Below are 14945 nucleotides of genomic sequence, written 5' to 3' on the forward strand. Positions count from 1 at the left end.
TAGTGGGTTAAGCCGCTGCCTTCGGCTCAGGTCATGATCTCAGGGTCCTGGGATCGAGTCCCACATCGGGCTCTCTGCTCAGCAGGGAGCCTGTTTCCCTCTCTCTCTCTGCCTGCCTCTCTGTCTACTTGTGATCTCTGTCTGTCAAATAAATAAATAAAATAAAATAAAAAAGACAAGTACGGATTATATTCTTTCTGCATTCTAGCATCTAGCACAGTATGTGGCTGCTTGTATGGGCTTGACAATAAATTGTTGAAAAAGTGAAAGTATAGTCAGCTTTTGAAGAAAAACAATCACAAACAAAAAAAAATGTTGGAGATGGGATGTGCAGTTCTATGGGGTTACCATCTTTCCCTGTTCGAGATGAATGGGGACAGGAAGGAGTAGCATTAGGGAAAAAAAAAAAAAAAACCAAAAAAACCAGTTGGAAGATGAATTTAAAGAGGTTGTCTGATAACCCAGTTTTGACCTTTGTAAGAGGGGTAGGGAGCCACATCTGATGAGCTTGTTTTACATCATTCCTAAAATACCACCTCATGATTTAAAGTTCATGTTTTTCTCCTGGGTTTCTCAAGGTAGTTGGCAGTTTTAGGCATGTGGATTGAATTTTCTTTAATATCTTCTATCAGTTAACCCGAAACTTCCCGACTATAATGTGCCTTGATAATAGGCATATTTCTGTTTTCCAGATGACAGTTTGCTCTGTATGGGGAGGGTGATTTGTTAACAGCTATAGGTCAGGGAATCAGGGAAACCTCTTAATTTGATGCAGAAGATCTAAAAACCACATCTTAAAGTGGCTAATCTGGAAGATGGAAAATCCCCAGTGGTGTACTGGTTAATTCTCCAAAAACAAAAAACAAAAAACCCAAAACCAAAAACAAACCAAAACAATAAAATCCTCTGGGGTGCCTGTGTGGCTCAGTTAAAAGGGGGGGACCCCTTATGTCCTGATCTCCAGATTTTGAGATTGATCTCACTGTGTGCTGAGTGTGGAACCTGCTTAAGATTCTCTCCCTCTCCCTTTGCCTCTCCTTCCATCCAAATCTGTGCATGTGCTCTCAAAAAAAAAAAAAAAAAAAAAAAACTTGCACTGACAGTTTCAACTAACCATGTGAATGAGCACCATAGTATTTCAAGCTGCCAACATGACATCACACTGAAGGCAGAGTTTTTTGTTTTGTTTTGTTTTTGTTTTTGTTTTTTTTTTGACAGAGATCACAAGTAGGCAGAGAGGCAGGCAGAGAGAGAGGAAGGGAAACAGGCTCCCTGCTGAGCAGAGAGCCGGATGTGGGACTCTGGGATCATGACCTGAGCCAAAGGCAGAGGCTTTAACCCACTGAGCCAGCCAGGTGCCCCTGAAGGCAGAATTTTGGGAAGAGATGTGCACATTAGTTCTTGGGCACTATAGGAACCAGCTCCAGCATGTGAAAATCTGGTTCAAAGAATGAAATTTTGGTAGTCCCACCAAGACACAGGGATCCATTTAGGAATTGCAGTAGGGCTATTGTTGGGAACTCTGCACTGCTGCAACCTCATGGCATCTGTAAGACGTGCATGAGAGAAGTTCTTTTAAATAGCCTTAATATCACCTTTGCTTCAGCCAAAGTATTTTTTTTTCTTTCTTTCTCTTATGAATAAAGAGAAATTAGTGACCAGGCTTGTTTCTTTTTTTCCTTTGGCTGTCAGGAAACTCAAACCAAAATCATGATTCATCTATATCAACAGTGTAGGAAATTCTGACTTTTCTGTATTTCATCATCTTCATTTGTATCTGCTATTCTGTTATGTTTCTCTGCCTAGTGATCCTTTGGGATAGATAAACTGTTCATGTTCTGTATGCCACCTCATACCTTCCGTTACAGAGTATAAATCAGACTATTTCTTGGACTTTCTCCTAGATTCCCTTGTTTTATCATCTTTGTATATACATTGTTTTGTTACAATTTGAAAAGTTCTACCTTGTAAAGTTGTGTTTCCTTTTTCTTTGCTCAGGGTAAATATGTGGTCTGTTTTGATCCCCTTGATGGATCTTCCAATATCGACTGCCTTGCGTCCATCGGAACAATTTTTGGCATCTACAAAAAGGTGAAATGTAGTAATAATCAAGCCCTGGTTTGAGATAAAAAGTTAAGGCTGACATTCACTCTTGGTGGAGTAGGCAGAATGTATGTCATGAAACTCTGAGGCTTGACATAGGTTTGTATCTTAGGTTCTGACTTTCTCAGCTTGCTTGATGATCCGTTAAGTGGTTTAAAAGAAAATAAAGTAAAACATGGGTGGGAAGAGAGGTATTTCACCTTTCTTTGTTTTTAAGATTTTATTTATTTATTTGACAGATCACAAGTAGGCAGAGAGGTCAAGGTCAGGCAGAGAGAGACGGGGAAGCAGGCTCCCTGCTGAGCAGAGAGAGCCTGATGCAGGGATGAATCCCAAGACTTCTGGGATCATGACCTGAGCCGAAAGCAGAGGCTTTAACCCACTGAGCCACCCAGGCGCCCGATATTTCACCTTTTTAACTCTGTTGCTTTTTCTTAAGAGAGTAAAGTATAGATCCGTTATAGTGATCATACTGTATAAACTGCGAATTACGACTATTAACAAGAGATTGTCAAAATTGTCCTTTAAATCCTCTGAATCGGGTCTGGAAACCAAGACTCCTTGGGGCCAAATCCAGCTTCTTGCCTGGTTTGTATGGCCTGGGAGCAGAAAATACCCCCTTTTATTTTGAAATGGCTGAAAAAAAGTCTAAAGACGAATGTTTTATGACGCATGACATTCATATAAAACTTAATTTTCACTGTCCACAAATAAAGTTTTATTGGTGTATGATCAGCTCATTCGTTTACATACTGCCCTTGGCTGATTTTGAGCTGTGCTGTGCCAGGTAAAGTAGCTGTGATGGAATGGTGGTGGCAAAGCCTTGAAGGTTTTACTGTCTGTCCCTTTGTGGAGAGCTTGCTGCGCGGTGGTGCAGTATGGGGACGGGACTCCGGCTCCGGGTATTTCTCGTGTGTGAGCGCCTCGCCTCCTGCCTGCCCTTTCCTTGTGCACCCACGTGCGTGTGCATGTGTTCGGAACAACTCAGGTACACAGACAAGTGAGAAACAGAATGAATGCCCATGGGCCCATCGTAAACATTCAAATCTAAAGTCCGACATCCCGGCTTCAGCCCTTGTGTATTTTAGAAATAAAACCTCCCAGATGAGGTTGAGCCGGACCCCGTTTCCTCATCTCCGTGTATGAGGCCGCTTCGTTCAGCGGGCCTGTGCGTTTCCTCCAGCCGTCTTCTTCAGACGGAGGCCACAGCTTGAGATCGCAGTTCTACCTTCCTTTTCCAGAGTGATCTGTTGTCCAGTGTGGCACGGAATCTCCTTCCAGACCCATGGTCCACCACGGGATGCTGCTCTTCCCTCGCTAGAGTGCATTTTGCTTTTTTGTCTTGGCCGAGAGGCAGATCCACATCAAGACAGTTGGAGTCATAGAAGGTTCTAGGGCTCGAAACAAAAAGGCAAAGGGAACAACTCCACTTATTTTCCAGGTCAGACCATGAAACATACCATTCGTGTTAACAGACATGGAGGGAGGTAATTTTCCTTACGAAGTATCAGATCCATAGTAGTGCAGGAGAGGTTTCTAGCAAAATGCTTCTGTGAGGGAAGCCTCCTTCCTTGTTAATGACTTAACCAAAACTACGGGGCTGCTGATGTTGGCTGGCCCCCGTCTCTACCCCTCAGCCCCCTCAATAAAGGCCTGGATCTGGACCAGAAAACTAGCTGGCAGCTAAAAAAAGAAAATCAAACCAGGTTGCAATAGAAGCTCGAGTTAACAAATGCTAGAACTCAAGCCTTCGTGCTATCTTAAGAAACCTAAAGTGGCTCTCTGAAAGACTTAGAGTATGACCCCCACATTTTTGCCATCGCAGTTTTTAAACGTTACTGGTTGTTTGAAACCATTTTGAGGGCTTACGGGGTATAAACGATTGTTCGGTCTGATGCTTCAGAGGACACATTCCACGCTTTCTGCGGCACTGGTTCTAGGCTAGAGGTCATCTCTGTGGGCAACAGTATTGGTAACTGAATGTGGCGCAGTGATCAGGCCTTGCCCTCGTGATGCCTGGAAACAGGTTCCAAAGGTGTCTCAAAAGGCACATGGTCCAGTGTCCCAGGTAGTTCTGCTGTGGAGACACCAAGAAGCGGGGAGAATTCTCCTGAGGTTGAGTGAACATCATAGAGTGTTCGTTCACATCTTGAATCAACCATATCTCCCTAATGCACATTGGCCTTTCAGAGCATCTGAAAATAAGGTCTTGTGTGTGTTTGTTCTTTTTTTAAGTGTTTGGAATTGGCTTTCCTGCCCTGTCCTCCCTCCCTTTAAAAAAAATCTTTTTTAAGATAAACATATGTCAGTATGAGATTCCAGATCTCTCCCTAGTGTGGTCAGCCTATACTGGACATACTCTGATTTACAGCATCCTTTAAATATATCCAGTCCCCACAAGTAGACACAGTTTAGTTTAGGCCAAAAGTGCTTCAGCAGTTTCAGAATCCAAGTCCTTTAACTGAAAGAGTTATTAATTAATAACCATATGGAATGTTGTTTCTTGACCCTGACACAGTTCTATGGGACCTTGGGCAAAGTACCTCTGCCTCTTATTTCCTTATCTGGAAAGGGGAAGAACTGAAAATGAGAAATACTGCCCTGAAAATTACTGGTTTTTGTAACTAGGAAGCTCAGTGGATAGATGTGTTTCAGGTGCTACTGCATTCAGGGACTCAGACCACACCATCAGGAGACCCTTCCTGTTCACTACGTTCCTCCCTTGAGGTGGAGCAGGTCCAGGCTCACACCCAGCTCTCAGTGAGTTCAGTGGAAGATGCAAGCCTCTCTCCCCACAATTCCAATAGGAGTGTCATCTCAGTGGAGCTGATTGGATTGGCTTAGCTTAGGTCACGTGGCCATGCCATAGCCAATCACTATGGCCTGAGACATGCAATGTTGGCCAGAGGGTCATACCTGAGAGCTGAGGGCAAGGGAGGCATTATCTCAGGAGATGAATGTGCTGATATGTGGGGAAGAGAGTGGATGCTGGCCAGGCAAAAACCAACCCATCTTCACTGCTGATTATAAATGCAGGGGCCCTATCCCGTTGTATGTATCTTTTTGTAGGCTAATTGCATAGCATGATGATTGGTGAACAGTATTGGCTGAGTTATGGGGGACACCTAGAATGCTCAATGAGCCCTTCCAAGGAGGGTTGACTACTCTGGGGAAAGACCCATCTGGTGACAATGACAGCCTGTCCCCACATTGCCAGATACTCTTCACTGCCACCACCTCAGGTCTCCAGAATCCATGGTGCCTACCTGTAGACATTTGAGGAGGTGGCGGGGAGTAAGACAAACCAATAATCCCCAGTGGGTTGTGGCCCGGAAAAGGCAGCGAAAGGCGGGATCTGGGAGCTTTCTAATTTTGGCCAAGGGCTTTATGTGACTTGGTCATCCCATGAGCCTCTGCGTGAGCATGTGATGCATCCTTGAGAGCAAAGGCCTTCCCTGCTGGGGTTTGAAGGAAGGAGTTCATGGATTAGTAAGACCAGGCTAGGAAAGAATTTGCTGCCTCATCCATGATTCCATGGCATTGTTTTTCTCTTGAGTGTGTGGATCCTAGACTATGGTACCATTTCTTTTAAAAGTCAGAGGATAAGATGACTACATGACAACATTTCAGGAGAGCCTGTTAACTCTTGGCCTCTTTGACAGAGGCAGGCATGGATGGTTCTAGGTGAGGTGGACCTCCTGGGGGATTTTCTTAGTGGAGAAGTGGTGCTCCCAGTCTTTAATGGCTCCTAGTCAACTTGGTCTACATATTGCTGGTCTGATTGCTCAGCACCCTGGCAGGGTTAACTAGTTGGGGATGGAGGGGATAGTTAGTTGGAAGCCTGAGTCATCCTGTATGTCACCAGCTTTGAATGAAGCTGGTTCTTTTTTTTTTTTTTTTCAGGCTGGGCATTGGTAAAATTTGGAGTTCGGGTAACAACTCATTTTTGATACTACATGTAGTCTGTATTCAGAGGCAGTGCCCTGTTCGTGAATGCAAACTAAATCAAATAACTTGACCTAAACCAACCAACCAGCCACCTTATGTGAAAACCATTTATTAAACCCAGGAGTGGGGATGAGGGAGGAAAGGAGAGAAAGGTCCTTGGGATTCTGCTTTATTTAAAAACTTTAGTGCTAGAGTCAGGGTGGGGTACAGTAAAATGCAGATTCTCAGGAACACCCCCCTCCTCACAAAGTCAGGCTCAGTAAACATAGGCTCTACTCCTAGGATACGTGTTCAGAAGTTGCAGAAGAAATTACCAGAAATGTTTTTGCTGGGGATGACCTCCATCCCCAGGATTATGATACAGATTTCCGTACGTAATTTTGGCCACTGGAATCTCTGGTTGGGGAAAGGAATAAATGAAATTGGCAGAAGTTGCCCATTTTCATTTCTGTTAAGTTCAAGTAGAGAGTATTTGAGCTGAAAGATGTATTTGGGCTTGTTTTGAGGCTTGACAAATCAATCAAGTAAACGTTGCTTAGGAGTCATCCTCTTAAAGTGTCCCCTTCCTTAGTATCAAACTATGGTCACATGACCCACTGGGCTGTGTTTTTACTGAAGCAGGAAAGATGACAGAGCGTGTTATGTTCCATGTGTAAGCGTTGCTTTATTCTGTTTGTATAGTTTGTGTGTGTGTGTGTATTGGTACTCATTTGTGGTGTGCATGTATTTTTTATGGTGGGTGTTGCCAAAAAACCGGAAAGCAACTGCCCTACCCTGTACTGACACCAGAGAGAAAATTCCAAGTCCCTGCATTTCTGAGAATGGCTGGATGCGGGAGTGCCCACTGTAGCACGTGCCACCACTGGTGAGAGCTCATAAAACGGATTTCCTGGCCAGACGAGAGCAGTCCTTTAGCCCCAGCGTTAATATGCTTAAATAAAGATGGGGTAGGCAGATGGAAGACATTGATGCCTGTAATAAGATTCAATTAGCGGGAGCTGGCAAGAAGGCGTGCTTTTTAAAAATTTTTTTATTTTGGGAAGTGATAATGGAGAAATGAAGGAATTATCAAATTAGTAAAATTGGAGGAGGACCCTGATTGGAAAGAAGGATCCAGATGCAGGAAATCTGTGGTAGGGGCGGGGGGCGGGGGGCGGGGGAGGACGGGGGCAGGGAGCGGGATGTGGCTGCTGTGGTAAATACAATCAGGATATTACTGATGTGTGGAGGAAGGCCCCATCTGGGAAGATGGCCTGTAGCATTAGGAGAGGGCACCTTGATAATCTCTGAACTGGAAAAAAGAAATGGAACACAGAACAAAAAAACATTTTGTGTTCTTTTTTGTCCCAGAGTTCAACTGATGAGCCTTCTGAGAAGGATGCTTTGCAGCCCGGCAGGAACCTGGTAGCTGCTGGCTATGCCCTGTACGGCAGTGCCACCATGTTGGTCCTGGCCATGGTGAATGGCGTCAACTGCTTCATGCTGGACCCGGTGAGAGACCTGTGGGAGTTTGGGTGTTCGGCTGGTGACTGTTTGCAAGGGTCTGTTAACTTGTGTGGAAGGGTGTGGGGGGGGTACATAGAGGTGGGAAATGAGACCCACAGAAGGCCAGAGATGGAGTAGGCAAGGGGCTGAAGGAGATGGAGGAACCATGTGTATGTCATGAGAAGATGACTGAGGTGAGAAATAATACAATAATGTGGAAGAATAATACTCCATAGCACAAGAGGGAGTCTTTGTTCCATGATTAATTCTTTAAAACAGACATTATTAAAATGACCGAAATGCCCATTGAGTCCAAGCAGGCCATGTAAATCAGTGAGGTGTGGGGGTTGGGGGTAAGGAAGGCCCAATGCAATGGTGGGGACAGGGGTAACCCGGAGAGGTCTAGCAGTTGTTAACTATTGGGTAATAGGGCGCCCAGTCTAGCCAAGGGCTCCAATGGCTTGAGAAACACTGGATTAAAAAAAGTATTTCTGGATTTGTAAAACATAAGTGCTAGCCAGCTAAAACGCATTTATGGACCAGATGAGGCCTGTAGATGGTGTCTATGCCACCCACTGAGTCCAGGACTAGCTTGTTCTGCAGAGGTGAATGGGTGCCCCAGATGAGGGAGTGGATTGCATTGTTCGTTCAGACAGAGCTACCAGATCCTGTGGCTGTCATGTGTGTATTCCATGAATGCCTTGGGAACGCTTGATGAGGCTTTGAAAAACTCAAGGAAGAGAAAGTAAAGGAAATGAGGGTAAATCCTCATTCCCCATGATAGAGAAAAGCTACTTAGTGGAGAGAAGCCCAGGGTGCCATGAACAATCTTCATTAACAGCTGGAGTTTGTGGGTAGTTTCTTCTGTGTCTGTTAATTGGAGTTACTCAGGTAGATGACGGTTTCAGTGGAGCCAATGAAGTGCAGAAACACTTTGACTGTTTGGCCCAAGTCAACCTCCCACTGAACGTAGAATTCAGTACGTCGGCATGTTCATCATGAACTTGATTCAATCTCCAAAGGGAAAAGAACTGGGTTTATAAACAATTTTAGTTTTAGACATTTCCTCCTAGGACAGTAATGAGACCTTATTTCGTGCTTTTTGTGGACACACTGAACACAGGGTACGCACAGCTGGCAGGAGACAGACGACAGCAGGAGTTGGCAGGAGACAGGTAGCTCTAGGCTTTGCGTATGTGGCAGGTCGTAACGATGAGGACGTAGGCTGCCTTGGCCCCCTGCACTCTTGCACAACTGGACTTTGGCTCCTTGGAAGTACCAGCGTTTGATAAATAAACAAGGGTAGGGGAACAACACTAGATTAAGCCTCCAAATGGGGCGACCTCAGGGGAACACAGTGGTGTAGCACCAGAGCAAAGTTCACCCTGAGCCCAGTGTACACTTTCTGGAATCACTGAAGTCTGCACATGTACTGGTTTGCGGAAGATTTACTACTTCCCTAGGCATTCTTCTGGTGACTTCTCTATTCCCTTCGAGTCTATAGCCGTGTAGAAGAAATGATACCTTTTCCAGGTCGTAGACTGGTGTCTCTGGGAGTCCATTCGTTTCTGTGTACATAATGGGCTGTAGCGGTCCCGAGACGTAATGGCTTCACAGTGTTTTGGAAGAACAGCAAGGTCTGCTCTAATAGTCCCCTGCTGGGGCCACTGCTTATTAGCCCACCCCTGGCCCCTGTCTGTGGGGTGAACCTTGGACCCCCTCAGCGCTTTCTTTCAATTTTGGCTGGCGGTTTCTGCTGCAAAGAAACCTGCAGCTCTGTGTGCATCTCCAGCGGGCTTGAACTCTCAGAAGGCTTTCAGGCTCTTGTCTGCGTGGGCAGGAGACTCAGCTCCTTCACATCTTGGATGCTCTGGCTGGGTGCCAGGGTGGGCCGTCTGGGGGGAGCACAGTTCTGGGACCCCTGCAGCGCCCATTGTGCGATGGTTTGGCTCTCGACACTACTTTGTAAAGATACCTAGTTTTCTGATTATAAAAAAAGCGTTTCTACAGAACTGCAGTCAGAATTGTTGGAAATACAAAAAAAAAAAAAAAAACAAACCAAAATAATAAATTACTCCTGTGAAGCCTTTCAAGGACTGCTGTTAATTCGAGTGTCCTTTCTCTCCTCCTTCTCCATCCGCTTCCTACCCTCCCTGTCGTGCTCCTGTCTGCCCCCCTCCCTCCCCTTCTCCATCATAGTCCCAACCTGCAGGAAGCACTCCCTGCGATGGGGGTAAATGGCTCAGGAGAGGTGTGTGGCACCTCCTTCCTTCTCACTCTTGCTTGCAGGGTGGAGCCCCCTCCCTACTGGGGCCGAGCTTCAAGGGCACATGGGAACCCCAAACCGTCCTCAGTCCAGAGCAACAGGAGTTGCTCTCTCCCAACCCTCTCCCCAGATTCCAGTCTCCTCTAAAGACTCTCAGCCCTGAAGGCATCAGCTCGGCACCGGAACTTGGTGGCAGGACTGAGTTCCGAGAGATGTTTTGCAGATCCCGAGCAAGAGCACCTGGATGGAGTTAATAGAGGCTGTGAGTCCGCACTCGGGATTCTTTCCTGTGGTAGCACATAGAAGGGAAATGCTGGTGTGACTCCGTGCCCACCGCAGTTGGTTCGTTTTGTTTTGTTTTTGCAAAATTGTTTGTTGCTTTGCACACACATTTTTCTCCCCCTTCCCCGCCTTGAGGGCACAGCTGTTTATTTTCTATTATTTCATTGTTATTTTCTCACCATGATGAGTGCACTCTCTAATCCCCGTCCCTTGCCCTTCGCTCCCCCATCCTCCCCCCTCCCCCATCCTCACCAGCAGTTCTCCGTAATTAAGAGAGTTTCTTGGTTTGTCCCCTTTTTTTCCTTTGCTCATTTGCTGCTTAAATTCCACATGAGTGGGCACAAGGCTTATTCCTTCCTCAGGTTTTGCTGCTGTTCATGTATTTCTGCCCTCCCTACTTCTCCTTTCACGTTTGAAAGGCAAGTCAAAAGGTTTCGATCACTTGACAACATCAGCGCAGCCTCTCTCCTCCTGTTTTCCTTTCTTGCCCTCTGCCTCTTCCCTGGGCCTGATCACAGTTACGGAGTGGCAGGCCAGGGACAGTGTGTCCCAGGGCCGGGAGAAGCAGCCTCGGGGGCGCCTGCCCCGCCCCCACACAGGCCTGGCTCAGCACTTCTGTCTCCTCCCTTCTTTCAGGCCATTGGAGAGTTTATTTTGGTGGACAAAGATGTGAAAATCAAGAAAAAAGGGAACATCTACAGCATCAATGAGGGTTATGCCAGGGAATTCGATCCTGCTGTCACAGAGTATGTCCAGAGGAAGAAGTTTCCCTCGGTAAGTGAGGGCTGTGCGGAAGGCCCTGGTAAGTTACGTAGGAATCTCTTGGTTCATGATTTACCCTGGAGGCTGCAGGTGGCAGGAATGTCCAGAGCTTGGAGTCCGCTGTGCACTGACCCCATGGTGAGGTTCCCACCTTGTCCTGGGGACTGGAACTCCTGCTCTTGGATGTCAAAAGTCAAGAGGGTCTGTTTCAGCTTCTACTACTTTCTCCTGGCAGAAGAAAATCAGAATAACAAGGTCAGCAGATGAATGAGCTCATGGCAGTAAAACATTTCCATTTCTGTGGTCCCTGATTTTGGATGGTACAGAACATAGTTCTTGAACTAAGGTTCCTTCCCCGGCGTGGCCAGTGGATTTCTAGCAGCTGTCTCAAGATTGAGCATGTCCATCTTGGTACTTTCTGAAGAGGTTACAAGAGAGGAAATTGCTGTTCACAGAGCCGGTTCTATGTAGGAACATCTGATTCATTGTTCTACTACTCAAGGCCATTGAAAACCACTGTGTGATGAGGAGGAAGCCCAGCCCTTGTTAGGATGACATTCGGGGGCTCTGGGCTGGCCGGAGGCATGCTCTCCTGCTTGCTTCTCTCCTACCTTGGCCTGCAGTACACCGGCTTCCTCCCCAGGCCCCAGGTCCCAGGTAGACAGCGGGTGCCTGTGGGTTGCAGGCTTTGCTCAGAGGGTTCCACCCCCTGGCCCAGCTCCTTAGCTTGGCAGAGTCCTCAGCCGGCAGGGTTTGTAATGTCTGTCCTCACCCGGTAGTCAGAATCAGCCACCTCCTGGAGGCTTCTGCAGGTTAATTTGACCTTGTTAAATGTGTAAGAGGCTGGCTGTGTCTGCATGTGGGGCTCAGGAATTTCATCACATTTCCTGGCACAGGTCCAAACACGTACCTGTAGGTGCTCATTAAATGATCGTTGAACTGGATGAGCAGAGAGGACACACACAACACTTTCTTCCACACCCCTAATTACTACTGGTCTTCCCCTTGCAGGACAACACAGCCCCTTACGGTGCCAGGTACGTGGGCTCCATGGTGGCTGATGTCCACCGCACCCTGGTCTATGGAGGGATCTTTCTGTACCCCGCGAACAAGAAGAGCCCCAATGGAAAGGTAATCAGATACCCTGAACAGTGGTTGAGAAGCAGTGGGTTCCATTTTGCAGCATAGGGGATTTGACTTGGAAAGAGAGAGAGATGAGCTGTTACATTGCTGTTAAACTCGGTAGTACGATACTGAGGATGTCTGGGGCATCATTTCTAGACTGAAGTTTGTCTTAAAGGCAGGTGATAATCAGTGGGAGATGGTCGGGGGAGATCGCTTCCATCGCTAAAGCTACATAACAGTGTTATGGTAAGGATGGATGCTTCCACTGGGGGGCTTGGGCAAAAGGAATGCCATTCACAGTGTGAAATGAAACCGTTCAGCTTCATTACCAAGGCAGAAAATAAAGTATGTATCTAAATAGAGGTTTCCTGTGATAGCTTTCAAAAGGCATTAAATAGAAATAACTAATGAGCTGACATGGGCTGCTTGGAAACGATACCTAGGGAAGGAAAGAATCTCTGGGGAAACCTAGAGCTTTCAGGTGAGCTGTTAACCAGCACTGAGCTGAGAAATGCCCACGGTGTCCTGAAGCCGTAGGGGCTGGGACGGAGGCTGGGGATGGGGGCTCTGCTTTTGTACGCTGGCTAAGGGACAGCCCACTTAGTCTTCTCCATTATAGTGTCTTTCCTTCCCAAATACTGTCCCTTTGCTTTCTTTAGTAGATTGTCTTTTATTTAATTTTTTTTAACACGTGAGAGAAGGAATAGGAACAATAATCCCTTCAAGATACAGATAAAAATGTGTATATTCCAGATACCTTCAGGTGTCTGTATGTAGCCGTTGGAAGGTCATTGAAGGCCGCCTTATTTACTTAAACCACTGTTCTTGCCATTGCGACCTCAGGCCTCTCAACCTGTGTAATTAGCCTACTCTGTAGCACTTAACTTAATGCCTCAAAAAATTGTTTAATGCACCTACTGAGGTTCCTCCCCCCCCCCCCCCCTATTTTGCAAATCTGGCCATGACACCTGTATGCAAATACGGCCAGGAAACACCTGTGAGAAGCTGTCTCCTCAGTAGGCAGACTGCATGAAAATGCAGACAATAAAAAAGTTAATATTTAAAGTAAATGCCAAGATGGATAACATACTAAATCCCAACCCTGAAGCCTTCAGAGAATTGTAAAAGGAATGTGTACAGGGTTGCAAACAATATTACACTGTTTGGAGGAGCCAATCTGTTTTCCAGATGTCTGCAGCCAGACACTACCATGGACGTTTAATGCTTTTAGAATAGGCAAAGCTCCATCCAAAACACACAGTCACTCATTAGGTCCAGTTTCCATGCTATAAAGAGAAGGGAACCGTTAGTTCTGCCAAAATGTCATTCAGTCCTGAGTCCAGGTGGTCTGTCTCACGTTTGCATAAGACAATCTATTGTTGGCTATGGCTTGATAAATGGCTTAATTCAACCAACTGGTTAAATTAAGCATTAGGTTTTAAGAGGCAGCCTTCAGAGTGAGGGTGAGGACTGTTAGAACCTCTAAGACAGAAAGAGAGTGTATCGGTTACCTTGGAAACTCCTCCGACCAGCTCTGTACAAGTTGGCTACAGAATGCATCCCTTTTCTGTGTAGTGATTGCTGGTGTGAGTGTGTTGCTCTTGGCTTTTTTTTTCCCCCCCAGTTGAGACTGCTATACGAAGGTAACCCAATGGCCTACGTCATGGAGAAGGCGGGAGGATTGGCTACCACTGGGAAGGAAGCTATACTGGACATTGTTCCCACTGACATCCACCAGAGGGTGCCAGTCATCTTGGGGTCGCCTGAAGACGTGAAGGAGTTCCTGGAGATCTATAAGAAGCATGCTGCCAAATGAAGACCTGACCTTGCCAGCACAAAAAATTGCCATTTATCTTGGACCTTTCGTCTTACACAGTGCTGCCCCTTTCTGACTGCATCCACAGCCCTAGACAGCAGAAATAAAAAGCATGGATATTTTCACTATCAAATTCAGTGTAGTGCCTGGTGCTGTCTTCCTGTCCCAGTAATGCTGCTGAGGGCATACTTTGAGTGCATGGGGAGAAATAAAAATGTCTTTTCCTAAAAAAAAATTAAATAAATAGAATAAATCCTGCTTTGTGTCAAATAGCAGTAAGGATAACAGCGAATGCCCCATCCTTAGATAACGCGGTTAATTCTTACAAGAACCTTGGGAATTGGGTACTCTTCTACCCCAAAGATGGAGAGGGGGAGTTACTTGCCCAAGGTCTCCAGCCAGTGAGTGGTCTCTGGCCAGGGAATAGTTACTGTTGAGTTCAGCACGCAGAACTAACCTGGGCGGAGGTGTTCACGCCTTCCTGGGTACTGGACAGAAGTCAAGGGCGGCCCATCTGTGGCCTGTTGGCCTCACTTGTGGGTGCAACCCTCCGAGTCGCAAGGGAAGGCTTGCTTACTCAGTGGTTGGCTGCAAAGCCTAGGCATAATGACCATAAGGAAAAAGTCATAAAAACAAGATTCAAGGAAATTCGTTGCAAGCTAGTATAGTTCTTGCTAGAGTCTCCATATAAGCAGTTTCTCAGCTGACCTGGGCTAAAATGGCCAAGCAAGTTACATGTTAAAAATCTGGAATTTTTTGAGCTCTAGATTTGGGCAAATAATGATATATACATATGTTCATAGGAAATACAAATTAATACATTTAATGGGTTTAACAATATTTTAAATCAAGTATATTTAGTGTATCAGTATGTTTATATAATGAGTTTAAATATGTGTATGTGTAAATCTATCTTTCCCCTCCCAATTCTTGCTAATTTAGTGTTTTTTTAATTGAGCATTTTCTAATGGGAAACTTGGTTTGATGTTAAGCATTGGATGAGCTTTTGTCCAGTGTCTGGACCTAAAGCCAGTAGTTTTCCAACTTGACCTGTGTCTAGGCTTCAAGTCTCCAGAACTCAAAAAGCACCTTTGGATTTTTTTTTTTAAAGTAGCTCTTTTATGATCATTTTTTTAAAAGTTTTTTTTTTTTTTTTTT

General features: G+C 45.8%; 1 protein-coding gene across 1 annotated transcript in view; it reads left to right on the plus strand.

Annotated features, from left to right (window-relative positions):
- Positions 1-13920, plus strand: part of FBP1 (fructose-bisphosphatase 1) — a 25534-nt gene extending 11614 nt beyond the window's left edge. The window contains exons 3-7 of the mRNA XM_059411731.1: positions 1999-2091; positions 7402-7542; positions 10721-10858; positions 11858-11977; positions 13596-13920. Coding sequence (XP_059267714.1) covers positions 1999-2091; positions 7402-7542; positions 10721-10858; positions 11858-11977; positions 13596-13787 — 684 coding nt within the window. The 3' untranslated portion in view covers positions 13788-13920. The remainder of the gene's footprint in view (positions 1-1998; positions 2092-7401; positions 7543-10720; positions 10859-11857; positions 11978-13595) is intronic.
- Positions 13921-14945: the final 1025 nt, after the last annotated feature.

This window comes from Mustela nigripes, chromosome 9 (assembly GCF_022355385.1).
Source record: "Mustela nigripes isolate SB6536 chromosome 9, MUSNIG.SB6536, whole genome shotgun sequence".
In the NCBI taxonomy this organism is placed as follows: Eukaryota; Metazoa; Chordata; class Mammalia; order Carnivora; family Mustelidae; genus Mustela; species Mustela nigripes.